Source organism: Trichomycterus rosablanca, chromosome 6, assembly GCF_030014385.1.
Source record: "Trichomycterus rosablanca isolate fTriRos1 chromosome 6, fTriRos1.hap1, whole genome shotgun sequence".
Taxonomy (NCBI): domain Eukaryota; kingdom Metazoa; phylum Chordata; class Actinopteri; order Siluriformes; family Trichomycteridae; genus Trichomycterus; species Trichomycterus rosablanca.
In genome coordinates this window covers 48,142,979-48,170,071 of record NC_085993.1, presented here as the reverse complement: position 1 = coordinate 48,170,071, position 27,093 = coordinate 48,142,979, and the positions used below count along the sequence as shown (strand labels likewise).

General features: G+C 39.3%; 1 protein-coding gene across 1 annotated transcript in view; it reads right to left on the bottom strand.

Annotated features, from left to right (window-relative positions):
* The window catches only part of ddr2a (discoidin domain receptor tyrosine kinase 2a), a 60,609-nt gene extending 34,435 nt beyond the window's left edge, over positions 1–26,174 (bottom strand). The window contains exons 1-2 of the mRNA XM_062997078.1: positions 26,117–26,174; positions 4,056–4,163 (exon numbers count right to left, since the gene is read on the bottom strand). Coding sequence (XP_062853148.1) covers positions 4,056–4,137 — 82 coding nt within the window. The 5' untranslated portion in view covers positions 4,138–4,163; positions 26,117–26,174. The remainder of the gene's footprint in view (positions 1–4,055; positions 4,164–26,116) is intronic.
* Between the last annotated feature and the right edge of the window lie 919 nt (positions 26,175–27,093).

Below are 27,093 nucleotides of genomic sequence, written 5' to 3'. Positions count from 1 at the left end.
ACCTGGGCGCGTCATTCTTTTAATACCTTAAGTCACATCAAGCATTTTAAATGATAAGCATTTTAGACTCTTTCGGAAAAGCTGATTCTCACAATTTCTCAGAACCCCCAGTTCTAACACAAGCTTGAAGTGAAACAGTGATGAACATCTAGATAAACACAGATACATGTGGAGCTTTCAGACTGGATTCGACGGTTATTCCACACAAATGCAGATTCGTCTCATATGTGCACTTTGATGATGTTCTACCGCACTGCTCAAACCGAGCGCTGAACAAAGCGGCCGTTCATTGTTACTTTGAAATAAATCAGAAAATAAATAGAAAGAAAGCTGAAGAAGTTTAAAGGAGACGTCGAGTTTAAGGGTACAAATTTCTCCATGGAGTGCGTCGAGTTGAGTTTAAGGGACAAAGAGTTACGAGGTACCACTGGACTTGATTTTAAACAGGTAACTGCCCTCCTTAATTACTCAATTTACCAAAATAAATTGATAAACCAGACACACTCGGCTAAACTAAAAAAAGACCGGTGCCGTTTCTCCAGCAAACCACAGTGAGAGCCAGAAGTTTAGATGACATTTCGGAACAGATGACATTCTGGACATTCGGGGCAAGCCGTAGCCTAGTGGTTAAGGTACTGGATTAGTAATCAGAAGGTCGCTGGTTCAAGCCCCACCTCTGCCAGGTTGCTGCTGTTGGACCCTTGAGCAAGGCCCTTAACCCTCAATTGCTCAGATTGTACACTGTACCTGTAATGTAAGTCGCTTTGGATAAAGGCGTCTCCATATCTATTAGGCACAGAGCTACAGATATTATACACTTATGATATAAAACAATACATAATATATTGCATTTAATTACTGTTTATTCACTGTCACATTTTATTGTGTGACACTGAATATTTTAATGGTTCTTACAGGCTTAAAGAATTTACAGCATATAAAAGGTTTTGCAGAACTGAGTAAAATGGCTGTATCTGGCAGGCCGTGTCCTCTGTATGCTGGCAGCTACAAAGAGAGGTGAAGTTTGATCCAAATTCTGGTTTTGCAATACAATTAAAGTGCAGACACAAACTGAAAATGACAAAGCGCCAAAAAACCACAGAGAGCTGGAATATTTTCCTCTATTGTTCTTTTGTTTTAATGCTACAAAACCCAGATTGCTGGTTAAATACATAAGCAAATGTTGGATAATCCGTCTGGCTTTGTAACTATTGATTCTTATATAAAATTCATTTAAAAAAGATTTTGACTGATAACAGCATGCTGCTACTTACTGTAAGCATTTACATTTTCGGCATTTAGCAGACGGTTTTATCCAATGCAACTTATAATACTGTGACAGTCTAAGCAATAGAGGGTTAAGGACCTTGCTCAAGGGCCAACAGTGGCAACCTAGCAGTGGTGGGGCTTCAACAAGTGACCTTTTGATTACTAGTCCTGTACCTTAAGCTCTAGGCTACATCTGCCCAGCAAATATAAAGAGCCAGTAATACATCTTTCGCCTCACAGCAAGAAGGTCCTGGGTTCGATCCCCAGGTGGGGCGGTCCGGGTCCTTTCTGTGTGGAGTTTGCATGTTCTCCCCGTGTCTGAGTGGGTTTACTCCGGGTGCTCCGGTTTCCTCCCACAGTCCAAAGACGTGCAAGTGAGGTGAATTGGAGACACAAAATTGTCCATGACTGAGTTTGATATAACCTTGTGAACTGATGAACCTTGTGTAATGAGTAACCACCGTTCCTGTCATGAATGTAACCAAAGTGTGAAACATGACATTAAAATCCTAATAAACAAACAAAACAAACATCCTTCAACTCAACATTCTTAAATTCTTGACTGTCGACCATGCATTCTTGTTCAAGTTGAACCATGACTAACTGAGTGCTTGTTAAATGCGGTAACAATTATACCAACTTGTTAATCAGTAAATACACATTTAACTTCTTGCGCATGCAATAAAGCAGCATGACGCTCAGATGTAAAAAGCTTTATGCATTCCAGCTGCATGAACACTGAAATGCACTACCACGTCCAAAACTACTCCAGACTAGAGAAATATAACAAATGTGACTTTAAAATAAAAAACTGAAATACTGCATAGCATTATGTGACTTCCACTCACTGTCCATTTTATCAGCTCCACTTACCATATAGAAGCACTCTGTAGTCTTACAATTACTGACTGTAGTCCATCTGTTTCTCTACATGCTTTGTTATCCCCCTTTAATGCTGTTCTTCAATGGTCAGGACCCCCACAGGACCACCACAGAGCAGGTATTATTTAGGTGGTGTAGGCAGTGACACTGGCATGGTGGTGGTGTGTTAGTGTGTGTTGTGCTGGTATGAGTGGATCAGACACAGCAGCGCTGCTGGAGTTTTTAAATACCGTGTCCACTCACTGTCCACTCTATTAGACACTCCTACCTAGTTAGTCCACCTTGTAGATGTAAAGTCAGAGATGATTGCTCATCTATTGCTGCTGTTTGAGTTGGTCATCTTCTAGACCTTCATCAGTGTTCACAGGATGCTGCCCATGGGGCGCTGTTGGCTGGATATTTTTGGTTGGTGGACTATTCTCAGTCCAGCAGTGACAGTGAGGTGTTTAAAAACTCAATCAGCAATCAGCATAGTCCCTATGCTTCTCTATTGACCTTGCTTAACAAAAAAGTGGAAAATGACATGCTCACACGGGCTGTCGCCAAAATATATATATACACCGACTAGGTCCCCCTTTTGCTGCCAAAACAGCCCTGAAACTACAATGCACTGTGTATTCTGACACCTTTCTATCAGAACCAGCATTAACTTCTTCAGCAGTTTGAGCTACAGTAGCTCGTCTGTTGGATCGGACCACACGGGCCAGCCTTCGCTCCCTACGTGCATCAATGAGCCTTGGCAGCCCATACCACTGTTCCTTCCATGGTCCACTTTTGATAGATACTGACCACTGCAGACCGGGAACACCCCACAAGAGCTGCAGTTTTGGAGATGCTCTGACCCAGTCGTCTAGCCATCACAATTTGGCCCTCGTCAAGCTCACTCAAATCCTCACGCTCACCCATTTTTCCTGCTTCTAACATCAACTTTGAGGATAAAATGTTCACTTGCTGCCTAATATATCCCATCCACTAACAGGTGCCGTGATGAAGAGATAATCAGTGTTATTCACTTCACCTCTCAGTGGTCATAATGTTATGCCTAGTCGGTGCACATATGTAACAAACCTCCAGCAACTGAATGGTTGGATTTTCTTAACAAAGGAATAATATGCATTTGCCATCTACCTTTACCAGCTTAAATTAGGGTTACGATACGTCCTCTTTTTCCCAGACTGCTGGAGCCTATCCCAGCTTTTCAATGGGCGCAAGGCACACAGTAACACCTTGGACGGGGCGCACACACACACATACAAACACCCATTCACCTATAGGGCAATTGAGTGTCTCCAATTTAACCTGACTGCATGTTTTTGGACTGTGGGAGTAAACCGGAGCTCCCGGAGGAAACCCACACAGACACGGTGAGAACATGCAAACTCCGCACAGAAAGGACCCGGACTGCCCGGCCTGGGGATCGAACCCAGGACATTAAATAAATTAAAGTAAATTAAATTAAAGTTAAAAACATTCCAAATAAATTGTTTATGGCTAATCACTGAATGGAAGGGAATTATTTTATCTGGCTATAAAGGCATTTGTTAGTTGTCTTGTTAAAGAGTAGCTGTTTATTTATTAAGTTCAATAACGTAGTTACATGCTTATTGATGCATTTGTCAAATATTTAAACCCCTACTTTATGCACATTGCCATGGTGCCACCAATTACATTAAATAACCCATCCTCCCCGGACCCAGGTGTGAAGCATTAGCATTCATTAGCACTACAGGTCCTGGGATTTGTAGTCCGCTTGTTACCACGATGGCCCAATCTGCGCTTCCTGCTACAAGATGGACTGGATGAAGGTTATCATCCTGTTGCAGTCATGTTTTTCAATATGTTATGAATATACTGTAGTAGACAGAAGGATGTTTGACTGTAATGGAGAATTCTTGTGAACTTACTTGGATTTACTTGAGACCTCACAGTTCCTGGTAGATACAGGAGGAGTGTTAGGGGGAAGACTGTCTGCCAAAGGTGGTTCATTTTAAACTGAGACCTGGTCTTCACTGCTGAAAGAAAAGCACAGACAAGAAGAAAAATTACAACTTAAACCTCAAATGAATTAATTAGGAAAACTAAATTCTAGACACACAGGCAAAGTGCATATTTTCAATAAATTTTAATACATTTTTCAACAACAACATTAATCAATAACATATTCAATGTGTTTAAACTATTAGTGATGTAATATGTATGTGTGTGTATTTTAGTAAACATATAGTTAGTTTTAGTTAGTGATATTTCCTGTGTGTCCAGACTTTAGGGACACCCTGTATATTATTAAAATGATAAAAGTCTAAGGAAGAGCGATCTATCACAAACTGAAGAACCCCCTTACCCTTGGTCATAGCCAATCATGTCTTTGTACACTGCTGAGATTCAAACCCAGGTCTCAGATGTGGTGGGCTAGCATAAAACACCACCGCACCACCTGAGCTCCCTGGATCAGAATACTGGAATAATAAAAAGGTAGACTGTTCTCTCATATGTCTGTAAAAATGTGGTATTTTAAATAAGGAAACATTGGTGTGACTTGGCAGACATGTTTGTAAGTAATGAAAGCTGGTCTTGTTATCCGGTTCATTTTATGTGCATTTTTATAGTCTGCGTATAACTTTTATGAACAAATATTTACCGTGTGCATTGTGAAACAGTGAAACGTCAGTGTTTCCGTGAATTGATTATAAAGGGGTACATTGTTGTAGTACTCTGTGTTGTGGTGTGGTATTTGGAGCTGAGCATTAAGGTACACAGACATCGTGGTGTCACACTGCCCTACTCTGGGTTTTTGTGAAATTTGGAGGTTAGGGTACATTCATGATCACTTCAGAAAGAATACACAAAGCATACACTGACCATGCTGCAGCAGATAAACTAAACTAATGCAAGCTAAACTAAGCTTAAAGTATGTGGACACCTGTAAAATCATAAGCAATAATATGAAGTTGATCCCCTTTGCAACTAAGAGAGCCTCTACTGTATAAGCGCTCCACATTATTTAGAAATGTGTATGTAGGGATTTGTGCACATTTAGCAATGAGACCATTTGTGAGGTCAGGCATTGATGTTGGAAGAGATGGCCTGGCTCGTGACTGTCCAGTTTATCCCAAAGGTCTTCAGTGGGGTTGGGATTAAAACTTTGTGCAGGCTACTGCAGTTCCTTTACACCAAACTCGTCAAACCACATCAATATGGGTGACGCAGTGGCTCGGTGGGTAGCACTGGCACCTCACAGCAATAAGGTCCTGGGTTTGATTCCCAGGTGGAGCAGTCTGAGTTTGCATGTTTTCCCTGTGTTTGCGGTTTTCTCCGGGAGCTCCGGTTTTCTCCCACAGTGTGAGGCCAACAGCGACCCGTGGGCAGCATCCTGTGACCACTGATGAAAGTCTAGAAGATGACCAACTCAAACAGCAGCAATAGATGAGCGATCGTCTCTGACTTTACATCTACAAGGTGGACCAACTAGGTAAGAGTGTCTAATAGAGTGGACAGTGAGTGGACACGATGTTTAAAAGCTCCAGCAGCGCTGCTGTGTCTGATCCACTCATACCAGCACAACACACACTAACACACCACCATCATGTCAGTGTCACTGCAGTGCTGAGAATGATCCACCAGCTAAATAATACCTGTTCTGTGGTGGTCCTGTGGGGGTCCTGACCATTGAAGAACAGAAAGGGGGCTAACAAAGCATGTAGAGAAACAGATGGACTACAGTCAGTAATTGTAGAATTGTAAGTGGAGCTGATAAAATGGACAGTGAGTGTAGAAACAAGGAGGTGGTTTTAATGTTATGGCTGATCGGTTTATATGTGATTCTAACAGTGGAAATCTATTCATGGTATAGCCAAAGTTAAGCTTGACATAGATTAAATGGAAAAAATGAAAAAAAGTGCTTTTACTAAGAATAATAAAGCTGCTGTAATTGCCTGCAGTCGCTGGTGGAAGTTCCATGAATTCATCATCACATCACAGCCAAGTGAGCTTTACTTCTAGGAACAAAAGGGGTGGGAAATCTTTAATAGACACGCGGCACGTCTGACAGACCTGATCCAATATCTCAGCCCAGAAACTACTTGCAAGATGTTCTGGCCTGTACGGTCTGACCATCCGCAGAGTCATGAAACAGTATAAGGGACAGAAAATGAAGTCAAATATTTATGTCTAGTTTATTTAATCTTATTCTAATTGGCTTAAATGATCCTCTAGGCCACCCAAGGAGGATGGAGGTCCGTGTTGAGTCTGGTTTCTCTCAACAGGGAGGAATATTGCAGAATATACCTGCTCAGATTGTTTTACATTTTCAGCATTTAGCAGAGCAACTTACAGAAGAGCTTCCACAGTAAACATTTTCTTACTCTAGTTTAAGTAAACAACAGTCCAAGAACACAAATCTGCTGAAGCCGTTAGAACATTTTCTTAATAAGAAATGAATAAGATCGTTTGTAAGTACGTTAGTTCTCAGCTTAAGTGTGTAGTAAAGAGGAGGGTTTTTAATCGTGTTTTGAAGACATTAAAGACATCAAGAGACCAGAGATGGGGACTCGAGTCTGCACACACAGCGACTTCAGACTCGACTCGGACTCGTTTCAAATGACTCGGACTCGACTCGTGACTCAACTTGTAAAAAATGACTTGTATACAACAAAAGTCAGCATGTGTTAACATTAGTTATGTGTGACAATGTATATATATATATATGATCCGCCATCATTCTGATCGTGTCATTTTCTGCTCTCTAATAACGCTCCAGTCGTTTCAACCCACAACGCACACAATGGCTAAATGTTTCAGCCAGCTTCCAGCGTAGTGATGAAGCATCGCTCCCTGCTCCCTCCTTTGGATTGGAATCTCACTTCAAATGGTGGAATACCCTACATAGTGCACTTCACTGGAACAGCTGGTGTGAATGGAACGCTCCTACAGAACTGGCGCTAATGACTGTAAGAACCGCTTTCTGAACCAATCAGACCTTCTGATTTTAATTTTTAGTAAGAAATGCTGTTATTTGCATTCATTCAGTTTGCAGCATCACACAGATGATTGTTAGTGAAACGCTTGATCGTCTTTCTAACGAGTTCATGTTTTACTTCACAACAGGGAAAAGTTTGGAGGTTTTTAATTATAAACACATTTACAAAATAACAGATTAGATTCTTAATGGGACACACGCTTATAAGTTTAATAGCATCTGGAAGAACAGAAGCTAAGGTAAGCAGTGGTTATGATTTTTTTTGTTGTGTTTTGGATTTTGGCCGCTGTGCCGTGATTTATCGCCACTTGTGTTTTGCAATGAAAACAAAACGTATCAGTTTAAGCTTTTAACTGGAACCTTCTTGTTACGGAAATTACATTCATTTGCACAATGACTAGGAAAGTAAAGGCACTAAGTAAAACGGCAAAATACAGTCGCTAATCTGTTGTTGTTTTTTTATCTGAATTTACAGAATATTTGTTTATTTCTACGCTACATTTCCAATATATGTTTTGTGTAGATTATATTGACTCGTAACTTGACTCGTAACTTGACTCGTGACTTGACTCAGACTCGTATTTTGTGACTTTTGAACATCTCTGTAAGAGACTTAGCTTTTGAATTGGCTCGATTAGTTATTCAAAAACATGAAAATATCAAAGCTGTTCCCCTTATGTTACCCTTTTATATACGCTCTTCTGAGACTTGTAATAATTCCAATAGACTGTCTTACAAAATTCCATCATAATAATGGAAAATATGAAAAAGACAAGCATGCTGGATGATCAGTGTTGTTTGCTACAGTTGCTACATCATTTTTTGTTGTTTTCTGGACACATGTTGCTCACAGAGGGTTATGCAAGACTAGAATGTGAAGTAAACAGGAAAATGACAGAATTAAACTGGGCAGCTAACTGAGGTATTTTACTTTAACTTATTTACATATTTGGCATTTAGCAGATGCATTTCATTCATTGTGACTGTATACATTGCAAGCAATTGAGGGTTAAGGGTCTTGCTCAAGGGCCCAACAGTGACAACCTGGCAGATGTTTGGTTTGAACCAGCAACCTTCCGATTACTAGCCCTTTACCTTAACCACTGAGCTTCCACTAACCCTTATGAAATGATGTTTACATTTGTGGCATTTATCCAAAGTGACTTACAATTATGACTGACGATTTGAGCAGTTGAGGGTTAAGTGCCTTGCTCAAGGGCCCAACAGTAGCAACTTGGCAGTGGTGCTTGAACCTCTACCCTCTGAGTACTAGGCAAGTACCTTAACCTTAAGTACTAGGCAAGTACCTAAACTACATCTGCCCTACTCAGTGGTGTGTATACTAATATTTGTCAGTGCTTAATGTAGTCTTTTGAGTCAGTTTAATCTATCCTTCTAAACCTGCTGACATTATTATTTTTTTTTATATTAAATTAGGGACTCTTGTTTCTTCAAAACTAGTCCTGAACCAATAAGAGCTCAATAAGAGGAGTGTTGCGTATGTCCAATGTACTGGTCGCACAGTTAAAAACATCTCACATGTGGATCACAGTTGAATAGTAGAAGAGTTCTTTCCTCCCACAGGATTCATCACCAGCCAAACACAACTCTGCTCCCAGAGCTGCGTGGGTGGGTGTGGCCCATATATGAACATTCGGTATTAGACTGTTTTCTGCTTTGTCTGTTTCCGTTTAACTGTTAACTATTTCTTGCAAATAGACCAAGACTTTTATATGTTTTTTTTCAACACAGCAAAAGCATTATAAGACAGTTTTTAAATAATTATTATTAAATAAATTATTATTATTATTGGGCGGCACGGTGGCTCAGTGGGTAGCACTGTTGCAAGGTCCTGGGTTCGATATTAAAACTTGTGAACTGATGAATCTTGTGTAATGATAACTAGCGTTTCTGTCATGAATGTAACCAAAGTGTAAAACATGACGTTAAAATCATAATAAACAAACAAAGAATTATTATTATAATTATTATTATTATTAGTTGTGATTAATTGGCTACCAGTCTGGGGTGTGTTTCTGGCTTACACTCAGTGTTTTCCTGGTACTGGACCCACTGCAGCCCTGAGCAGGATGAAGTAGTAAGTACAAAAATTGTTTTCTTGTATTTATTTATTAAAAATAATAAAAACTGTGTTTATGCTGTTTTTGCAAGATAGATAATTAGGCATTACATCAGTACTGGGGCTCAGCGGTAGCTCAGCGGTAATCAGAATGTGGCTGGTAGGCAGTTGTAGGCTAGCAGTTAAGGTACTGGACTAGTGAGCAGAAGGTTCCTGGTTCAAACCCCACCACTGCCTTTAACACTTTAATCTCAGACTGTAAGTAGCTTTGGATAAAAGCGTCTGCTAAATGCCAAAAATGTAAATGGTTCAAGCCCAACCACTGCCAAGCTTCTGTTGGGCCCCTGATCATAGCTCTCAACCCTCAATTGCTAAAATTGTATTCAATAACAATTGTAATTCGCTTTGAATAAAAGTATCTGTTAAATACCCCTAAAAAATATGATGATTAATCCAGGTATTCGTGGTAAAATTGTCATATTGGTCAAGCTCTATTGGAGCTCAGGACTGTCCTCAAGAACTTATACATATCAGCTTCTATGTGCACACATAAACACAGACTAAAGAACTTTCAATTTACATATAATAAAAATCACATTCTGGACTAAATGTTACAAGAGAAAGCCAACTGATACACATGCTGTTTAAACTCAGTATAAAAATTTGTAGATCTTACAAATATTGTAATGATTTGATAAAATGATGGCATTGTAATTTGTACCCCTCTGCTAAATTTGTGCCATTTGTCATAGTTCATGGAGTTATTTTACAAGATGGCAGATGGGAGTGATTATGGAAGACACAGAAACAGAGCCCGGCAGTTACAGTAATAAGAGACCGCTCAGAAGCAGCGAGGAGAGAGCGCATACTTGTGGTTTGTCTAGTATGAAGCTATCATGAGAAGCCTGAATAGATCAAGATGAAAAGATAGCAAACCCTGACATTACAGTATGTGTGTCCTTTTTAATCATACAAATTTTAAACCTGATTGCAATTTACTAGACGTTGTTGGAAAGCAGACATACAAATTAGGGCAGATGTAAAATATTTCCTATGTTTGAAATAGTACTTCGCAAAAAAATGCTACTTTCGCAGAATTCTTACCATGCCTGCATTTTAGATTAGTAAGATAAGATCTTTATGCTGGGTAAAACTGGAGCTTTCTTTTCTAGTATAAACAGATGACAAATCAAAGAAAAACCTTTAATAAATGACTGGACAAACATAACAAGTGCCCAATTCTTCTGGACCAGGCATACTGCATGATACAATCAATCAATACCATGCATACTCATGTACAAATGGTGAGCAGACAAACTCACCCTAAACTCTCAATAAAATGTCTAGAGCAGTGGTGTCCAAACTTTTTTCAAGGAGGGCCATATCTTTAAAAAACAATTAAAAACCCACCTTTTTACTAAGCACTTAAGCTGACTTGTACTTATTTACTAAAAAAAATTTCCATTTCCAAAAAAAAAACCCCCATTTTGGTTCTAACAGGTTTCAGCAGATTTGTGTTCTTCAACTGTTGTTTACCTAAACTAGAGAAATTAAATGTTTACTATGAAAGCACTTCTGTAAGTTGCTCTGGATAAGAGCATCTGCTAAATGCAGAAAATGTAAATGTAAATGTATTTAATAATGTGAAAGTGCCCGAGGGCCAACAGTCCCTGATGACATTATTTTAAACAATAAAATATGCATATAAATACACTGTTACTTGGGACAGTGGGACAGTTGTGGTCTAGCAGTTAAGGTACTGGATTAATAATCCAAAGGTTGCTGGTTCAAGCCCCACTACTGCCAGGTTGCCACTGTTGGGCCCTTGAGCAAGGCCTCAATTGCTTAGACTATATACTGTCACTCTACTGAGAGTCGCTTTGGATAAAAACGTCTGCTTAATGCCGAAAATGTAAACGTTATTTATTAATTTAATTTTCACACAGCAAACAACAACAGCAATGTAAAACTTTCAAAAACTCAAAGACGCATTTACGGAAAAAAAAAGTTAACATAGCTTTATGTACTAAAAGTACGACACAGGAACTCAAAATTATTACTGGTCATAAGTTTTTTCTACCACTGAAATTCTTAGGTCGTTATTTTAGTACAGTACGTCACATTACATTTTGTCCACATTAATTGTTCGTACTGCCTTTGTCGTTTTTAACTCGTCATATCAATAAGTGCGTCTCATTCGCAGTTTTGCTGCTTCTCATATGAATGCGTTCTTACACAGTGTTGCAGCCACCATCTGGTACAAAGAGGACTTGCATGTTGAATTTGTATGATTGATTATTTTAGTTTGACTCTCCTGGCCGTATAAAATCCGACGTCGGGCCGTGATTGGCCCGTGGGCCAGACTTTGGACACGCCTGGTCTAGAGGAAAAGATGTAAATGAAAGATGTAAATAAAAATGTAAAAAAGGTGAAATACTCAGTCAGTCTTTACTATAATCTATACGGTTGAGTGAGTGCATGTGATGAGTACACCAAGAGAATAATAAAGGCCTGAGTGCTTGACCCCAGCAGTGAGAGGGTTTATTGTTATTATTATTCTTTATTTAACCAGGCAAGCCATTAAAAACAAGTATTATTTACAATGAAAACAAGGAGAAGAGGGAAAAAGGGAAAAGAAAGCAAAGAGAAGAGAGAAACATCACACAACACATCACAAAAAACAATTACAAGGATTATTAAATATGTCTTTGATTAAATCCTTAAACGATTCCAGTCGATTTAGGGGTTTTTACTTAGATATAATCTGACCCTGTATTATACTTGGCCTCAAACACCGGCTGCAGTGACTGTGTTGGATAAGGGTGAGAGTAACCAAGAAGAGTTTTGTAAATAAACATGAACCAGTGGATATTATGAACTAATTTGCTAGTTAGGGACAGTGGTAGCCTAGTGGGTAGAGCTTTGGGCTATTAACCGGAAGATTGGCAGTTCAAATCCAGGCTCTGCTATGCAACCACTGTTGGGTCCTTGAGCAAGGCCCTTAATCCTGCCTGCTGTATGATGGCTGACCCTGTGCTCTGACCCCAACTTTCAAACAGGCTGGGATATGCGAAGAAACAATTTCATTGTACTGTACAACTGTATATGTATATATGACAAATAAAGGATATCTTATCCTATCTTATATTACGATGCATATGCAAAGATGGCCATTCAACCATTGGTAGCTCTGTTATTCTATTGTGTCCACTTGTTCCCTATTAGGAGTGCAAATCAGTTCATAGTGATCATGGCATGACAACTTTTGTTATTTGACTGCATATGTTTACCAAGCATTTATCAGGTAGATTTATTTATGTGGGATCTTCCAAAAGTTTCTGCACTTTTATATTTTGGTAGAAAGTGGTGAGAATGGGAGAAGTAGTGATCGGTCATGTCTGACCGAGACTGACTGACCGAGACTGACTCTCTGACTGAGAGACACTTACAGTGCCTTGCAAAAGTATTCAGCCCCCTTGAACTTTTCAACCTTTTGCCACATTTCAGGCTTCAAACATAACGATATGAAATTGTAATTTTTTGTGAAGAATCAACAACAAGTGGGACACAATCGTGAAGTGGAACGAAATTTATTGGATATTTAAAACTTTTTTTAGAAATAAAAAACTAAAAAGTGGGGCGTGCAATATTATTCAGCCCCTTTACTTTCAGTGCAGCAAACTCACTCCAGAAGTTCAGTGAGGATCTCTGAATGATCCAAAGTTGACCTAAATGACTGATGGTGATAAATAGAATCCACCTGTGTGTAATCAAGTCTCCGTATAAATGCACCTGCTCTGTGACAGTCTCAGAGTTCTGTTTAAAGCGCAGAGAGCATCATGAAGACCAAGGAACACACCAGGCAGGTCCGAGATACTGTTGTGGAGAAGTTTAAAGCCGGATTTGGATACAAAAAGATTTCCCAAGCTTTAAACATCTCAAGGAGCACTGTGCAAGCGATCATATTGAAATGGAAGGAGTATCAGACCACTGCAAATCTACCAAGACCCGGCCGTCCCTCTAAACTTTCAGCTCAAACAAGGAGAAGACTGATCAGGGATGCAGCCAAGAGGCCCATGATCACTCTGAATGAACTGCAGAGATCTACAGCTGAGGTGGGAGACTCTGTCCATAGGACACAATCAGTCGTACACTGCACAAATCTGGCCTTTATGGAAGAGTGGCAAGAAGAAAGCCATTTCTCAAAGATATCTATAAAAAGTCACCTGGGAGACACACCAAACATGTGGAAGAAGGTGCTCTGGTCAGACGAAACCAAAATCGAACTTTTTGGCCACAATGCAAAACATTATGTTTGGCGTAAAAGCAACACAGCTCATCACCCTGAACACACCATCCCCACTGTCAAACATGGTGGTGGCAGCATCATGGTTTGGGCCTGCTTTTCTTCAGCAGGGACAGGGAAGATGGTTAAAATTGATGGGAAGATGGATGGAGCCAAATACAGGACCATTCTGGAAGAAAACCTGTTGCAGTCTGCAAAAGACCTGAGACTGGAACGGAGATTTATCTTCCAACAAGACAATGATCCAAAACATAAAGCAAAATCTACAATGGAATGGTTCACAAATAAACGTATCCAGGTGTTAGAATGGCCAAGTCAAAGTCCAGACCTGAATCCCATCGAGAATCTGTGGAAAGAGCTGAAAACTGCTGTTCACAAACGCTCTCCATCCAACCTCACTGAGCTCGAGCTGTTTTGCAAGGAAGAATGGGCAAAAATTTCAGTATCTCGATGTGCAAAACTGATAGAGACATACCCCAAGCGACTTGCAGCTGTAATCGCAGCAAAAGGTGGCGCTACAAAGTATTAACGCAAGGGGGCTGAATAATATTGCACGCCCCACTTTTCAGTTTTTTATTTCTAAAAAAAGTTTAAAATATCCAATAATCCAATCCAAACGATTGTGTCCCACTTGTTGTTGATTCTTCACAAAAAATTACAATTTCATATCGTTATGTTTGAAGCCTGAAATGTGGCAAAAGGTTGAAAAGTTCAAGGGGGCTGAATACTTTTGCAAGGCACTGTATAGTCTGGATTTAGCTCCATCTGATTTCCACCTTTTTGGACACTCAAAGAAGCTTTAAGAGGAAGAAGATTTTCATGTGATGATGTGAAAGCAGTGGTGCATCAGTGGTTATGCGCTCAACCAAAAAACTTTTTTGCTGATGGCATTAAAAAGTTAAAATGCATCGGAAGGTGATTATGTAGAAAAGTGATGTCATTTGTTTTTGATATTCTTGATAAATAGAGTTAAAAAAAAGTGCAGAAACTTTTTGAAGAACCCTCATATAAGCACCCACCACACAGAACTTTGTGGGTATTCAGGTAATTACTGTTGCCCATTGTTACTCATGTACTTCTTGTACTACTTGTCACCCCTTCTTTCCCCGTAACCCATTTTACCAATCAAACGTGACTACAATAAGAGCTCCACTGACCTGATGATATTTGGCTGGTGGATCATTCACAGCACTGCAATTACACAACCATAATTCTGACAGGGTAGTTTGTGTTGTTCAGGTGCAGCAGTGTTGTTGGGATTTGTAGATACTGTTTAAATGTACTGGCCCCTTTATTAAGAACACATACCCAGTAAGCGTCTGTTGTAGGTGTGGAGTTAGACACTAGATCTGTCGTCTTTTTCATGCACAATGTGTGTTAATCTTACTTGAGTCCTTAATCAGTGGACACTTTCTGATCATTTTTGATTGGCTTAATATTTTTTTTGGTTTGTCGAATGCTTGTCTCTTTCTAGCTAGCCCTGATATTGTGGTTTAAAAATCCCAAAACTGCTGCACCTGATACACTCATACCAATACAAAACACAAACTAGAACATTAACATGTCATTGCAGTTCTGAGAATGGTCCACCATCCTAATAACATCTAGTCAGTAAGAGTCCTACAGGGTCTCCTTTGATTGATAAATGGGGTACATGGGGTTACAGAGTGTAAAAGAAACATATGAGCAGCAATCAGTACTTGTGCAAGTTTACCTGTATGGTGGGGTGCTCATAGGTGTACCTGATTGAGCAATTTGGTGTAACTATGTGTACAAAACTATAAAATATTTGGGCTTAGATTCTGAACATATGCAGAGGGTATTACAATCATAGACATTCTACACATTTTCATAGATTTTACTTCACACTTGGATGTAACATTAATATAACATTACGGAAAATGTGCAAATTCTAACATGTGAAGCACCAAACCCACAATGACTCTCAATCAATTTATCAAATTTATCCGGGCTTGGGACCGGCACTACAATGCACTGGTTTATGCATCCTAGCGGGTGGGTACCTATAGGACAATTCAGTGTCTCCAGTTAGCCTGGCTGCATGTTTTTGGACTGTGGGAGGAAACCGGAGCACCCGAGGGAAACCCAAGCGAACACGGGGAGAACATGCAAACTCCACACAGAAAGGACCCGGACCACCCCACCTGGGGATCGAACCCAGGACCTTCTTGCTGTGCGGCGACAGTGATACCCACTCCAAACCCACAATGACTCTAAAAGGGATAAAGTGCTTAGTAAAAATAAATGAATGGAAATTATATAAGCATTATGAGTGCCACACAGTCCTGATCGTTAAATCCTGCTTTGCCACTTTTCTTTGCTTGATTGATTATCTAATTATGCTTAATGCGTAGGTGAGCTTTTTAAATGTCACAGAAGGGAGTTGGCTGAGATATCAGGTTGTGTCAGACTGTAATTAATCATGCGTTCTTGTTTGATGTTATTTTATGTGAATGATTTTTATGAAACACATTTGGTTAGTGAAAGACCCACCCTATGTGTGAAAGCAAACTGACATGAAAGTTTAGCATTTCACAATTAATGTCAGTTCTCAGCAGAACAGCTGTAAATGTATTCCTATTTCTTGCTTTGTAGCCCAAAAGTTTAAAACTACATTATTGCATCCATTCTTCCAAGGTAACTCAACATCTGCTTTTCCTAGAAAGTGTCTCATTTCTTCCTCATGACCTACAAAATCATTTTATGGTCATACTTCAGCCCTCAGACAGTTTCATGCAAAGTCATAAAAGTGTGGCCTGAAGTTATAATAATAAACTCATTCTGCCCAAACTAATAACACAAACACTTTTAATTCCCTTATTAAACGTTTACTTAATCCTATGCAATCAGCCTGAAACAGTTATCTGAAATACCCTAACAATGTCTCCAAAAGTCAGTCTTTTGAATTGTTAATATGAGGCAAGAAGGGTGGATCTACTGATAGAGATTTTAAACACCTCACTGTCACTGCTGGACTGACAATAGTCCATCAACCAAAAACATCCAGCCAACAGCGCCCTGTGGGCAGCGTCCTGTGACCACTGATGAAGGTCTACAAGATGACCAACTCAAACAGCAGCTATAGATGAGCGATTGTTTCTGACTTTACATCTACAAGGTGGACCAACTAGGTAGGAGTGTCTAATAGAGTGGACAGTGAGTGGACACGGTATTTAAAAACTCCAGCAGCGCTGCTGTGTCTGATCCACTCATACCAGCACAACACACACTAACACACCACCATGTCAGTGTCACTGCAGTGCTGAGAATGATCCACCACCTAAATAATACCTGCTCTGTAGTGGTCCTGTGGGGGTCCTGACCATTGAAGAACAGGGTGAAACAGGCTAAAAAAGTATGTAGAGAAATAAATGGACTACGTTCAGTAATTGTAGAACTACAAAGTGCTTCTATATGGTAAGTGGAGCTGATAAAATGGACAGTGTGTGTAGAAACCAGGAGGTGTACAGCTAAACTCTATTCAAACTGTGAAACCTGGTGGAGGGAGCATCATGGTTCAGGGCTGCTTTACTTCCTCAAGGTTAAGGTAGTGCCAGAGGGGTGCAGCGGACTAATGCACTAGCCCACCACAGCTGAGATTTGAGTTCAAAGAGCATAAAAAGTTATGAGAGATGTGGTTCATCTCTATTAGCTTAATACAAGCTGGACGATGTAATAGGACTGTGACTCAGCAACTACAAACACATGATTAAATAAACAATATATATTTTTAATCCATCCCAAAGTGGGCATGCGGGTTGGGAGGTTCAACAAACACATGGTCAGATGTTTACATACTTTTAGCCATTTAGTGTATAAGAAAAATTTTAGCCAGTTTATTTACAAGGATTTACAAACTTCCTTTTTCCTTTAAAGTATATATTCTGTTTCTCTGAAATTACAAGGATAACTCTGTGTTAGTGTGGGTGTGGTTCCTAACATGTTCTTGTTTGTAACTGGATGATGTGCTGGGCATTCATTTACATCTCACTACTTCTAATTTTAAACTGTCCAGCTCACCTAAACACCATGGAGTTGCAGATTGTTAAACTAAGTTTATCTTTGTTTAAACGTTTTACAAACTACTGAACTGTCTTTATTTCCTGTGTGTCATTTAGTAAAAAGCAGAGTTAGAGTAACATTCATTCTCCCAAAACTGAGGAGTGTTGTCCAGTTTTAGATGGGTTTTATCATTTAGGTTTGGGAAAAACTGCATGGTGGTGCCACAGAAAAATAAACCGACAAGGCATAACATTATGACCATTGAGAGGTGAAGTGAATAACACTGATTATCTCTTCATCATGGCCCCTGTTAGTGGGGGGGATATATTACGCAGCAAGTGAACATTTTATCCTCAAAGTTGATGTTAGAAGCAGGAAAAAATGCACGAGCATGAGGATTTGAGTGAGTTTGACGAGGGCCAAATTGTGATGGCTGGACAACTGGGTCAGCGCATCTCCAAAACTGCAGCTCTTGTGGGGTGTTCCCGGTCTGCAGTGGTCAGTATCTATCAAAATGGTCCAAGGAAGGAACAGTGGTAAACCGGCGACAGGGTCATGGGCGGCCAAGGCTCATTGATGCACGTGGGGAGTGAAGGCTGGACTAACAAGTCCCCACATCGCAACTTACAGGAGTTAAAGGATCTGCTGCTAACATCTTGGTGCCAGATACCTCAGCACACCTTCAGGGGTCTGGTGGAGTCCATGCTTTGACGGGTCTGGGCTGTTTTGGCAGCAAAAAGGGGACCAACACAATATAAGGAAGGTCATAATGCTATGCTTGATCAGTGTATTTGCCTAATTTGTTGTTATCCATTCTGATGTAATTAATGTGATGTAATTTATCTGTACAGAAAAGTAAAATTATATTATTATTATTATTGCAAAGTGCATTATTATAAGCTGTACTTTTTTGCAATATAACTCTTATATTAAATGATTAAAAGAGTCACATTATGCATGCATTACAAGTGAGCTAGCAAGAAAAATATTTAAATTTAATATACAGTAGACCCTTGAGTTATGAACACTTTACCACGAACGATCTTTTTCAAGTTAACGTACGAATGGATTAATTCTATTTACATGATTTCTTATGGGAAAAATGGCTTTAACTAATGAACATTTTGACTTAAGAACAGCCCTTCGGAACCAAATAAATTCATAAGTCAAGGGTCTACTGTAGTTTAAAAGACAATTCTACATTGAAGAGGACTGTTTTCTTTACTGGTCATGGTGACCCTGGTCGCTGTTGCATTTTCACTTTAGTTTCTAGTAAATCAAGAAATCACTTTGTTGTGTGTTGTGGGCAGCCTGACCAACCTCAGATGTTTCATACGAGTCTTTCTGTGGGTGTTTTGATGAATCACATCATGATCCAACATATGTAAATAACTTTTCTAAAAAATCACATCTATTTATCTATATTCGTTAATAATTTAAATGGCCCAAACTGTTAAAGGCATAGAGCTTTAAACATAGAGGGTACCCTAAGCCCAATGCCACAGACTTTATTGTGACCTAAAAACAATTCAGAGCATGTTGCGTAGTGCTAGAATGAACATCTCATCCTTTAACTAAGCTTTACACATTCACAGAGATACAATATATTAACACACTCACATGAGAGAACATGTGCTGTTTGTTTCACGCTGCTTTCACATCTCTGATGGCAATGGACATTGTGTGGGTTTTATTTTTATAGAATTGCATAAAATCAAAAGCAAATGGTCATTCTAGCTTCAGATGACAACTGCAATAAAACACCAGTGAAATAACATGACTGATATCGACAGTTTACAGAAAGTATAAGCAAAAGTACAAGTTAAATGAGGGGTATCAAAGTCATTTTAACTGAGGGTCACATCTGCATTATGGTGGCCCTCAAAGGGCCGATTGTAACGTATCCTGCTGTGATTGCAGTCTGCCTTTTAAGTCTTGGACAATTTGTTGTTTTTTTTTGGAGGCAAAATTCTGTGTTGGTCAAAATGCCAAATTTATACCGTATATTTATAATGTAGTATATCTACATTTATATTGTACTCTTTTACCACAGACACGGCCTCATAACACAAGAGACGTACCGCTTTCTCTTCTTATAGCACAAACTTGTTTTCACTTTTACATCTTTCATTAAATTTCCTCCTTCAATTTCTTTAATTTTCTCTTCTTGTACATTTTGGGATTATTTGTAAATATTTCTCAGCATCACTTGTTGGAAAACCGCCTCAGTTAAACACTGATGTAGAAACACCACCATCTAGTGCCGGGATGCGGTCACTTTGCGGGACACAAAATCGGCATGCATTGTGGGAGATGCAGTTTATGTACGATTTTACAGTGTATTTAAAGACAATCATACATCTTTTAAGCTCTTGCTGGCCACATAACATGACGTGGCAGGCCGGGTTTGGCCCTTAAGTTTGACACGTGAGTTAAATTATATTAAATAAGCAGCCTATAAATCATCTGATTAGCATTTTTTAGGCCAATGTTACTCAGTTACACTTCTGATTAATTGGATGTCAGCAAATGTTGCAGCTATCAGGTTTATATTCTCATGATCATAACACAGGACACTAATTACAATCAGTTTGGATATTAATAGTCGACTCATGACTATAAGTTATATAAAGGAATTCTATTAGCTGTGTTTTGACACCTGCAGAAAACAGACCTAACTGCAGGACCAGATTTCCCTTGCGTTTTTAGAGGCACATTAAACCCAACAACCTTGCTATGTGAGAAAAAAACACTGCCCGTGCCAGAATGCCTGTTCCATTTCCTTTCATAAGAGTAGCACTCGGTTCACACAGTACTGCTTGAATTATGTGCGGCGAAAGAAGGAATGTCTATAATTATAGATTTATAATCTAGATTCAATCACATTGATGTAGTCCCCAAGTCATGGGTTTCAACTTAAATCTAAATAATGTCGCAAGTTTAGTGATTTGTAACTTAGACCTGGTGTTAGACTCTTATGAGAATCTGACTTAGATTAAGTCAGTACTTAAGGCAATATAAAGACTTCATTCTAAGCAGTAAGAAGCAACAACGTTCTTAAGTTTTAGTTTTTTTATATATTATTTTTAATTCCCCATGCATAGTAGGGTTCCCCTGATGGACACACACTTCACACAAAGCCTTTACAAAGTTGTAACCGTTACCTGTACCGGTCCGTGGGTCATTTATTGCCGGGCCGCACAGAAATAATAAATAATTAGAGATCACTACAAGAGCAATTACATTTTCAATACACTTTGAGTGTTATTGTCTCTCCTATCACCACTAGGTGGGAGCAGCATCTCATTGCAGTGAAAAAAGCTCAGGATTCACACTGATTTTCCATTCTATAGTTACTCTATCTTAAATCCTCCCACCCCCGCCGGTCCGTGAAATTATATCTTATATGAAACCAGTCCGTGGTGCAAAAAAGGTTGAGGACTGCTGGGCTAGACCATGCAAGCACCTTAACTTACCTCCAATTATTATGTTTGATGTATTATGTATTGTTAAAACATCTAGATTTAGTATACTGGCCAATAAGGTGACCAATTAGTAGTGGTTTTTGGTCACTAAGGACATGTTTTCAGGTGACTGCTGCTTTCCTCCTGCCGGCATTCTTTAATCTTTTTGTACAAACTCTGTCTCTAGAGGTGGCGTGACAGCATCTTTTGAGTAGAGCCCCAAAAGCAAATTCACACTGGACGCAATCTGGGTCTGTGATGGAGCGGCTGCTCCGCTACTTTTTAACTGCTGCCTGACATATACTGAGCCCTTCTCTCTGGTGGACCAAGTAGCTGGTGCTGTGTTTACTAAGTTTTATCCCTTTCCTTTTATCAAAATTCTTTCAACTCTTCTCTGTGGTCATGTGTTTCGCTAGGGGTGTGTCTTCAGTGTTGTGGTGGGGCAGGTGCATTGTCAGCTAAGTTTTACACATTCACTAGGGACAGCATAGGCTTAAACCGCTGTTGTCCAAAAGTCCATTTATGTTTCTGTGTGAGCTTGTGGAGTGTGATATCTCTGCTCCAATAACACAATAGTCTATGTGTTCTATTGCCTCTGTGCTTTGGGCTTCAAATTTTATTTGGATTTTTATTATATTTATTTGTGGGTTACATTTATTTAGTTCTCTTTCACCACAGTATTGTTCTGCTTAGGTTAGGCGTCCTGCATAGTGGGTTCATCCTCGCTGTCACACAAACAACATTACATGTGTAAATTCACAGTGGAAATCTGCTCTGGAATTAAATTTTATGACAAAAAAGTGGGTAAATACTTGGTTTCCCCTACAGTCAAACTGCAAATACCACATAACATTAATTGTGAAAGAATGATGCAGCTTTATAAGGTTTAATACGTGGCTAATAGGGAGCCAGCTGGCACAGGCTTGCATCTCAGCTTAGGTCTTAATCAACCTCAGAACTTTGCTATCAACTTTTATGGCTCCATCGTACATCATGACAGAATGCAAACCATCTCAAGATGAAGTGTAGTTCAGATCCAGAGCAGCTCTATACAGTGGGGGAAATAAGTATTTGATCCCCTGCTGATTTTGTAAGTTTACCCCCTTACAAAGACTTGAACAGTCTATAATTTTATGGAAGGTTTATTTTAACAGAGAGAGACAGAATATCAACAAAAAATAGAGAAAAAAAACATTAAATAAAAGTTATAAATTAATTTGTATTTAATTAAGGGAAATAAGTATTTGATCCCCTACCAACCAGCAAGAATTCTGACCCCCACAGACCGGTTATGTGCCCATGAGGCACACAAATTAGTCCTGTCCCTGTATAAAAGACTCCTTCCGTTCAAATCTCTCGACCACCATGGGCAAGACCAAAGAGCTATCAAAGGACGTCAGGGACAAGATTGTAGACCTGCACAAGGCTGGAATGGGCTACAAGACCATCAGCAAGAAGCTTGGTGAGAAAGAGACCACTGTTGGTGCGATAATTCGAAAATGGAAGAAATACAAGATCACAGTCAATCACCCTCACTCTGGAGCTCCATGCAAGATCTCAGCTGGTGGGGTAAGAATGATTCTGAGAAAGGTGAGGTCAGTCCAGAATTACACGGGAGGAGCTTGTCAATGATCTCAAGGGAGCTGGGAGCACAGTCACCAAGAAAACCATTAGTAACACACTTCGCCGTAAAGGATTGAGATCCTGCAGTGCCCGCAAAGTCCCTCTGCTCAAGAAGGCTCATGTACAGGCCCGTCTGAAGTTTGCCAATGAACACCTGAATGATTCAGAGAAAGCTTGGGAGAATGTGATATGGTCAGATGAGACCAAAATTGAGCTCTTTGGCATCAACTCCACTCGCCGTGTTTGGAGGCAAAGAAATGCCCGGTGGGGATGGTGTTCTTGGGGTCATATCTAGCATTTCTCTGCTCCCAGCTCCCTTGAGATCATTGACAAGCTCCTCCAGTGTAATTCTGGACTGACCTCACCTTTCTCAGAATCATTCTTACCCCACCAGGTGAGATCTTGCATGGAGCTCCAGAGTGAGGGTGATTGACTGTGATCTTGTATTTCTTCCATTTTCGAATTATCGCACCAACAGTGGTCTCTTTCTCACCAAGCTTCTTGCTGATGGCCTTGTAGCCAAATCCAGCCTTGTGCAGGTCTACAATCTTGTCCCTGACGTCCTTTGATAGCTCTTTGGTCTTGCCCATGGTGGTCGAGAGATTTGAACGGAAGAAACTGATTCTGTGACAGGAGTCTTTTATACAGGGACAGGACTAATTTGTGTGCCTCATGGGTCTGTGGGGGTCAGAATTCTTGCTGGTTGGTAGGGGATCAAATACTTATTTCCCTTAATTAAATACAAATTAATTTATAACTTTTATTTAATGTTTTTTTTCTGGATTTTTTGTTGATATTCTGTCTCTCTCTGTTAAAATAAACCTTCCATAAAAATTATAGACTGTTCAAGTCTTTGTAAGGGGGTAAACTTACAAAATCAGCAGGGGATCAAATACTTATTTCCCCCACTGTACATGACATCATAGTTATAAATGTGAGTGACAAAACACTCACTAGTAATGAATAAACAGTCCAGCACATGGGTTAAATAATTAAACTACACAAAATAACCAGCCTGTACCTGAAATGTAAGTGTTTACCTGTATGATTATCTGCTGTTAACTGAAGGAAAACCTAAATCTATACTTTTCTATACTCAACATGTCAGTATTTATCCACACAAAACGACTTGCTGTTAGGAGCGAGAACGCGTCTGCGTCTGCTCTCTGCATTTAGCTGCATTGAAACCAGATGGATTCCTCAGATGTTGAGCTTTAGGACAAACGATGCACCAAAAATAGGCTGCTGGTTTCAGTCTCAAATCTAAATGACAGATTTTGCTAGATATATCAGATTTCTACTCAATCCTTAGACTGAGACGCATTAAAAAAAAGCCTGCACCTTCATATATCTATCAGTTCAGATAATGTGTGGCCGTTTTCAATATGGATAAACTTCAGGAAAATAATGATTTACATTTTATGGAGTCTTTTTCAATGTCAACAGACAATGCAATAATGTCGCAAACCTTGAAAAACCTAATAAACTTTTCTTCTTGCTCAGTGAAACTTGTAAAAATAGTGCAAATTAAATCAAGAGATTAAATTCTGTGGAATTTCATAGGCCATCATTAATCTTCAGATCCTCGATAAATGACATGTCCAGTAGCTCTGCCTTTTTATGTAAAATTTGCTGTATTATTATTGTAATAATAATGAAAAAGAATTAGGGGGTTTTGCAGCAGGTATTGTGGTGCTGCACAGCTCCAGTGTTGCATGTTCAGTCACCACCTTCAGGTATTGTTTGTAAAAAGTCTATTTCAGGTTATCAGAGCTTGTTGCACTTGTTAGTGCACTCTCAGTGGCGGTCCCAAGCCGGATATAAATAGGAAGGTTGTGTCAGGAAGGGCATTTGGTATAAAAACTATGCCAAGTCTGGCATGCAGACCAGATCCACTGTGGTGATATTTAAATAAATGTTTTAAATGTTAAATAAGATGTGTCTATCCAAGTCAAATGACATCTAAAGATTAATAACAGCTATTTACAATACAATTTTGTTTATGTATGATTTGTGTAAATTCTATTCATTAAATGATCCTCCAGGCCACCCAAGGATGGGGTCCCTGCTGAGTCTGGTTCCTCTCCAGGTTTAGTTTTTTTAAGGGAGTTTTTTCTTTGCCACTGTCGCCCTCAGCTTGCTCAAGAGGGGTTTTTAGTCTGTTGGTCCTGGATTCTGTAAAGTTGCTTTGAGACAATGTCCAATGTAAAAAGCGCTATACAAATAAATTTGACTTGACTTAACTTGACTAAAAATTTGCTTGTTAAAGTGCAGAGCATCTTAATCTTTTTGTCAGCTTGGCTTCAGTGGGTAATACAGGTATAGTACAGATGTGCAGGCTGAACCCACATGTGTCAAAGGCCACAAATAAAATTTGGTAAAATGTGTTTACCATAAAAATTCAATTCAATTCTAATGTTAAAAATGAAGACTGGCTAAATTGTAACCAGGCAGCACAGTGGCTCAGTGGGTAGCACTGTCGCCTCACAGCAAGAAGGTCCTGGGTTCGATCTCCAGGTGGGGCGGTCCGGGTCATTTCTGTGTAGAGTTTGTATGTTCTCTCTGTGTCTGCATGGGTTTCCTCCCACAGTCCGAAAACATGCAGTCAGGTGAACTGGAGATACAAAATTGTCCGTGACTGTGTTTGACATTAAACTTGTGAACTGATGAATCTTGTGTAATGAGTAACTACCGTTCCTGTCATGAATGTAAAAGTGTAAAACATGACGTTAAAATCCTAATAAACAAACAATAAACTGACTATATGAATGTAAAACATTTAGCAGACTTTAACAAAGCTGCTTACAATTCAAGTCTGAATTCAATTTAAACAACTAAAGGTTAAAGGCCTAACACCTGCAATTAGGTGGCAGTGGGGCTTGAACCTTCTGAGGACTGGTCCAGTACCTTAACTGCCGAGCCACCACTGCCCTGCACTAATAGTGTTCCTACTTTGTTGGCAACCATTAAATAACCTCAACCCAACCCACACCTTTGGATCCAAATTTAAGCCCTAACTATAATCAACAGAATGCTCAAGGATAAACATATAAAACATATAAAAAACTAAGACTGGTAATGAATGGTGTGATGGATGTATCTTATTTGTGTGTCATGTAACTCATTAACAGAAAAAACCTATTGCATAATACAGCAAAATTCACTGCATAAACATGAAATATTCTCACAGATGGTTTCCACATTTGCTTCATGAGTGCAGTGTGGATCGAATATCACTTTGCTCTGTTATCCACTATTTTATCCTGCCATGCAAGCAGCACTTTGTTCAAAGGACTTACTTAGAAAAATATATATTTATATATAAATTGGGGAAAAATAAAATCTAAATTCTCAGTTCATAAACAAAGAAGAGGAAAGAACACTTTCCACCATCTTAATCAAATGTAGGTGATAGATAATCTAAGCTTAAAAAGAGAAAAAGCTATAAAAATAGATCAATATTTTAACTGTTTTTAGACTTAAAGTTCACTTACTGTTTAAAGTTTGTCCTTCTCAAACCATTAGTCCAGTGAGATGTTTAATCCATCCAGTAAGAACGAGAGCAAAAGTAAAAATCCAAGCTGGTCGGACCTCTCTAGACTTTCTCAGTCTTCATACTCACTCACACTGAGCTGATGTAAGACCACTGTGAAGGAGAGAAGGAGCGAGAGGGTGAGAGAGGACGAAGGAGTCAAACGAGAGAGCGAGAGAGAAGAAAACTAACATTCTGCAGATTCCTGGATAAATGCCAAAGTCCCAAAATTCCTTGTGCCATGCAGAAGGTTTCAATTAACTCTGACTCCAGTGGCCAATCAGAGAAATTAGAGACGTTTTTCTCTTGAATGCATTTTTTTGTTGGTGTAAGGAAACACTAAATACTGAAGAGATGATAATTCATAAAGCAGAAGTGTGAGATTTTTACTCGAGCCCTGAGAATAACGGTGGGTTGAGTACCAGAACTGTAGTAAAAGTAACGTTACATAAAAATACACAGGTAAAAGTATTTATTATAACTGTTTACATTAATTCTCCAGAAGACATTTAATTCGGCCTCTGTAAAGCTCAACATAAATTTCTTATGTTGATCTATCTATCTATCTATCTATCTATCTATCTATCTATCTATCTATCTATCTATCTATCTATCTATCTATCTATCTATCTATCTATCTATCTATCTATCTATCTATCTATCTATCTATCTATCTATCTATCTATCTATCTATCTAATCTATCTATCTATCTATCTATCGTCATGGACAGTTGGCAGGGTAGTTTATATATATGAACGTACATAACCCATCTGTTTAGCCCCTGACCGCCCCCTCCTCTGGCTAGTTGCCTTATGCCTCACAGCTTGGCAGGCACAGGATCACAACACCGCCATCCAAAGTGCATAAATGTTCCTCACTGAATGGTTACACCGATCAGCCATAACATTAAAACCACCTCCTTGTTTCTACACTCACTG